The following is a 5,666-nucleotide window of genomic DNA, read 5'->3' on the forward strand; positions in this document are numbered from 1 at the left end:
AAACTAACTTCATATAAAAATAAAGTAAATGCTCAGGAAAATATCCAAGTCAAATCCCATACAACAGTATTAAAAGAAAAAAAAAGCACCAGGCACAAAAAGCATCCTCTTCAACAAGACCAGTCCAGAAAGATGTGCCCACAAGCAGATCAACACTATAATTTACAATGAAGTTAAAAAAATATTTTTAAAATTATAATGAGATAGAAAACAACTATCTGCGTTAAACTTAGAGAAAGTTTGGAAATGAGGTAAGGGGACATAAGAAAATTAGAAATACAAGGAAAAACTAATTTTAGATGAAAAGCAAACCAGAAGGAACTCCAGAACAACCTAACGGATAATCCCTTTACAGAAAACAGAAGGTGAAGAAGATACTCCTAAAAAAAATTTTCTTTTTAATGTTTATGTTTGTGAGAGAGCGAGAGAGAGAGAGAGAGAGAGAGANCAGAAGTGCTTGTGGAGTTGGAAAAGTTGAGGGAAACGAGGGGCGCCGGGGAGCACGGTCGGTTAGGCATCAGACTTCAGCTCAGGTCATAATGTCATGGTCCCCACTGGGTTCAAGCTCAGCGTCGNCAGAAAACAGAAGGTGAAGAAGATACTCCTAAAAAAAATTTTCTTTTTAATGTTTATGTTTGTGAGAGAGCGAGAGAGAGAGAGAGAGAGAGAGAGAGAATGAGTGGGGGAGGGGCAGAGAGAGAGGGAGACACAGAACCTGAAGCAGCTCCAGGCTCTGCTCTGAGCTGTCAGCACAGAGCCTGACACAGGGCTTGAACCCTCGAACTGTGAGATCATGACCTGAGCCAAAGTCAGCTGCTTAACCAACTGAGCCACCCAGGCGCCCCGCCACTGGAGGGTTTTAAACAGACGAATGGCGAGATCTGACGGAATGCGGAGTGAACTGGAGAAGGCAGAGGTAGGTACGAGATCCCCTAGATGTGAGAAATGCCCACATTTCAGGCATGTGCCTCCTTGCTTAGTACAAGTGATGGACACATACTATTTTTTAATCATTTTTAAAAAATGTTATTTTGAGAGAGAGAGAGCAGGGGAGGGCTGAGAGGGAGGAGGACAGGAGACAGAATCCCAAGCAGGCTCCGAATCCAAAGCCTGATGCGGGGCCAGAACTTATGAACAGAGAGATCATGACCTGAGCCAGAATCAAGAGTCGTACACTTAACCGATCGAGCCACCCAGGTCCCTCCCCCCCCCTTTTTGTAAAAGTTTATTTATTTTGAGAGAGAGAGAGCACCCACAAGTGGAGAGAGACAGAGAAAAAGAGAGAGAATCCCAAGCAGGCTCCATAACATAAGTGCAGAGCCCGATGCCAGCCTCAAACCCATGAACCATGAGATCATGACCTGAGTCGAAACCAAGAGTTGGATGCTTAACCGACTGAGCCACCCAGGTGCCCCCACCCTTTTTGTAAAAGTTTATTTATTTATTTTCAGAGAGAGCACAAATGAAGACGAACAGAGTGCAAGAGAGAATCCCACGCAGGCTCCATACCGTAAGTGCAGAGCCCGATGTGGGGCTCGAACCCATGAAGCATGAAATTATGACCTGAGCCAAAACCAAGAGCCAGAGGCTTAACCAACTGAGCCCCCAGGCACCCGGACAGATACCGTCTTTAGTGCAGCCTAGATCATATGTTGTGTACAGATGTCAGAAAGTCCCCCTCCAGTGTTTTTTCTCAAACGTCGGACTTAAACTAACTGCTAGTCAGTTAAACCCCAACACCATCCAGCATGAGATGCAGCTGAAGGGGGAGGCTGCTGGACTCGGCCGCTCTGCGCGGACGCCGGGGAGGCTCACCTCGGCCAGGGCCAGGGCGGAGAAGGGTGTGTGTTCGGCCGGCTTCACCACCACCGTGCAGCCCGCGGCCAGGGCGGCCCCCACCTTCCGGGTGATCATGGCGCTGGGGAAATTCCACTGCGGGCGGAAGCGCAGAGGGGAGACGTGAGACGCGGGGCCGCCCCGCCGTCCACAGGCAGGCAGGTCAGCAAGTCAGTCAGCGGACGGCCCTGCACACGCTGACTCTCGAAGCAGTGCTCCGGCTCCTCGTGCCCTGGTGAGCTCTCAGAACACCTGACAGCCGTCCCCCCGGGGGACTCTGGGGACGAAGGCTCGCCAGGACAGGAAACATTTGCAGAACGTAAAGCAGTCCGAGAGTATCCACGCCGGGACGCCGCAAACTTTTTCTGTAAAGGGCCGGGTTCTGTACGGGACATACAGCTTCTGTGGCAAGTACTCCGTGGTTCTAATGTGGAGGCAGCCACAGACAGTATGTGCAGGGATGGGCCTGGCTGTGTCCCCATAAAGCTTTATTCCCAAACACAGGCAGCACGGCTCGGGGAGGCTAGAGGCCGGAGTTGCCTGACCCTCTAGGAGAAAACATTAGCAAAGGTGATGTTCCAAATGGCAGGTGATTTCTTACTTCCTTCTCTCTATAGATCGATGTTTGTCGACCTCTCCCTGTCTATTTTAACTATTTTATTTTGACAAAACCTTGCCTAGTCCTTATTCTGTGCCCCGCACTGTTGTAAGCACTTTTAAATTATAATTAAACCCTCACCCCAGCCCACGGAGGTCAGTATTATTATACTGGTGAATACTGAGGACATCAGCTGGGGAAACTGACACGGGGACGTTAAGTAAGTTGCCCAAGGTCACACAGCTTGTGAACATCTAGTTCTGAGTCACACAGGGTCAGTGTAGGCAGTAAGGGCTGGGGGAGGGGGGGCGTCTGGGACTCTGCTGACGCAGGAAAGCAAGCAGTCCCGGGACCAGCTGGCGCTTTAGATGAGCTGAGAGACCTCACAGATGGCAGGTCCCCCAAACGCTGGTGGCCCAGAGAGGGCCGGGTGCCCCACCAGCGAGTTGCAGCTCTGCCCAGGCACACTCAGCAATTTCACCCCCGGACCCAGCCCCCTGCTCACAAACACTGTCCTGTTGATGATAACCATAAATTCAGCATAAAAATGTCCCCAAACCACGGCACGTTCAATGTGTCACAGCTTGTCTTTAGAAAAAAAAAAAAAAGACGTTTCAGACACGCTAGAGGCGCCGCGTCAGAACAGCCACTGGGCCTGCTGTGGCCCCCCCACCTCTGCGGGTGTTAGAACAGGCCTCCTGGCGGCCACCCCACCCCGGAAACGCCTCCCGGTGCCGCAAAGGGGTCAGGAAGCAAGGGCAGGTGGCGGTCCCCCGCGGGAGCACGGCCCCCTGGGGAAGAACCCGCTGTCCCACAGGCTGCATCTCTGCCCCAGGACCCTGCCCATTCTGTCCGTCCACCTACCGGCGTGATGACCGCGGCCACGCCGAGGGGCTGCTTGAGCACCAGCGCCCGCTTCTCCTTGGCGGGGGTGCAGATGACGTCTCCGTAGACGCGGCGGGCCTCCTCTGAAAACCACTCTAGGAAAAGTGCGGAATAGAGGATTTCCCCCTGCGCCTCCTTCAGCGGCTTCCCCTGGATCAGATCGGAAAAGGACACACTCAGGGGCGCCCGGGGCGGGGGCAAGATCGGGTAAGCATCCAACTCCGGACCTCAGCTCAGGTCATGATCTCGGAGGATCGTGGGTTCGAGCCCCACGTCGGGGCTGTGCTGACACCATGGAGCCTGCTTAGGGTTCTGTGTCTCCTCTCTGCCCCTCCCCACTTGTGCTCTCTCTTTCAAAATCAATAAATAGACTTAAAAAAAGTTAGAAAGAAGAGAAAAGGACACAAGTTCTTCCAGGCAGCACGCACGGCAGACAAGTCTCCTGCCTGTCACAAAACCCACGGGTTATTGAGAAATTCGTGACCCCAGCAGGAGTCTTTGAAAGCGGAGGCACAAGTGGTGACAGAAAGCAGCGGGCCTCACCCAAACCACAATCCTGTTCGCACCCCTGACAGCGACAAGTGCGTCTTATCGTCTCCTCCTTTTTTCTCCTCCTGACAGCTTCCCGAGGTGTGACCCTGGTGAAACGTGATTGTTACAGCTGCGGAGAAACTACAAGCACGTTTTCAACGTACAGAAACAACATGAAAAAAATCAGCGGTACCAATCACACGGAAACGATTGGGAACGGTGAGCTAGCATTATTCACAGTTTCACTCAAAATCCATTTCTTACATATTTTGGNGGCGCCCCTGTTCATTTGTTTCTTAAATTCCACATAGGAGGAGATCGTAAAGTCTATCAGTCGTTCTTGGACTGATTTACTTCACTTATTTCACTTCGTGTAATACTCTCTAATTCCATCCATGTTTCTTTCTGTTACTCAAGCGTGGAACATACAAATGGTTCCAGCAAAGATGAAGGCCTGACTTCATTAGTAACAGCTGCTGCCGGGCACAAGCATTCGTTGGTATCTATGGGGCGCCTGGGTGGCTCAGTCGGTTGAGCATCAACTTGGATTCAGGTCATGATCTCAAGGTTTGTGAGTTCAAGCCCCACGTCAGGCTCTGTGCTGACAGCTCAGCGCCTGGAGCTGCTTCAGATTCTGTGTCTCCCTCTCTCTCTGCACTCCCCTGCCCCCCGTCTCAAAAATAAGTAAACATTAAAAATTTTAAAAAAAGGTTAAAAAAAGGATTAGTTGGTATATGATCATTAGGCAAAGAATTCCCATTTTCTTTAGCTACACAACAGCCCTGAGGTTAGAGGCTTGCCCAAGCTTTCACCTGAGAATTCCAGGACATTTTCTTAGGGTTGCACGTTAGGACCTTGAACTTACACTTTCAGCTGTGATTATCTTGGCAAGGTCATCCTTATTTTGTATCATTAAGTCGTACCATTTCCGAAGTAATGAACTCCTTTCCTGGGAAGGAAATAAAAAGAGCAATAATCATACAAAATAACCTCGATGTCTTCAGATGGTTGCTGTGTGATCTCACTCTTGGGGAGACACAGCTTGACCTTTTTTTTTTTTTTTAAATTGAGGCATAATCCACCTATAACATTATGTTAGTTTCAGGTGTACAGACCCCTCTTTGAAAAGTAGTAAGATTCTATTTCAAGTTGCACATAAAGGCATATGCTGAGTCATAAATTGTAAAAGAGGGAAAAAAAAGCTGTGAACAGTACAAATATGAATAATTTCACCACACACAGGTACGGTTTCCTGCCAGCCCTGTGCTCTACCAGGTAGGAATCTGGCGACTAGAGGCCAGAGCTTACTCTGGGTGAGACACGAAAAACTATATTCTCAGGGGCCTGGCTCAGAGAATGCAATCAAATATCTGAGTACATGGTCTGCTTGATGTAAAGCACACACTCAGCCTGAGAGAGAACCAGAGAACAGGAAACAGCGTGAGAACTGCGGGAATACAAAGTGTATTCTGCTGACTGGCAGAAAACACAATGTCGGGGCTGAACCCCGGTGTCTGGGGGCGGGGGTGTGTGTGGGGAGGTGACAAACCACCCTCAGTATGCACAGTCTGTGTTATGGGCTGATGGGGGTCTGCCCAAAACAGACATGTGGCTGGGGTGCCCGGGGGGCTCAGTCGGTTGAGCATCCAACTTCAGCTCAGGTCATGATCTCATGGTTCATGAGTTCGAGCCCCGTGTCAGGCTCTGTGCTGACAGCTCAGAGCCTGGAGCCTGCTTCGGATTCTGTGTCTTCCTCTCTCTCTGCCCCTCCCCTGCTTGGACTCTGTCTTTCTCTCTCTCTCAAAAATTTTTAAAA

General features: G+C 50.2%; 1 protein-coding gene across 6 annotated transcripts in view; it reads right to left on the reverse strand.

The window, feature by feature from the left end:
• ALDH5A1 (aldehyde dehydrogenase 5 family member A1) overlaps positions 1–4,798 on the reverse strand; it is a 22,977-nt gene extending 18,179 nt beyond the window's left edge. For all 6 annotated transcript variants that reach the window (XR_013336370.1, XR_013336366.1, XR_013336367.1 and 3 more), the window contains exons 1-3: positions 4,716–4,798; positions 3,299–3,469; positions 1,816–1,932 (exon numbers count right to left, since the gene is read on the reverse strand). Coding sequence is in view for 1 of the 6 variants with exons in the window: in XM_077769559.1 (XP_077625685.1) it covers positions 1,816–1,932; positions 3,299–3,469; positions 4,716–4,763 (336 nt within the window). In the remaining 5 variants the exon portion in view is untranslated. The remainder of the gene's footprint in view (positions 1–1,815; positions 1,933–3,298; positions 3,470–4,715) is intronic.
• Between the last annotated feature and the right edge of the window lie 868 nt (positions 4,799–5,666).

Source organism: Crocuta crocuta, unplaced genomic scaffold (assembly GCF_008692635.1).
Source record: "Crocuta crocuta isolate KB4526 unplaced genomic scaffold, BGI_CrCroc_1.0 scaffold145, whole genome shotgun sequence".
NCBI classification, from domain to species: domain Eukaryota; kingdom Metazoa; phylum Chordata; class Mammalia; order Carnivora; family Hyaenidae; genus Crocuta; species Crocuta crocuta.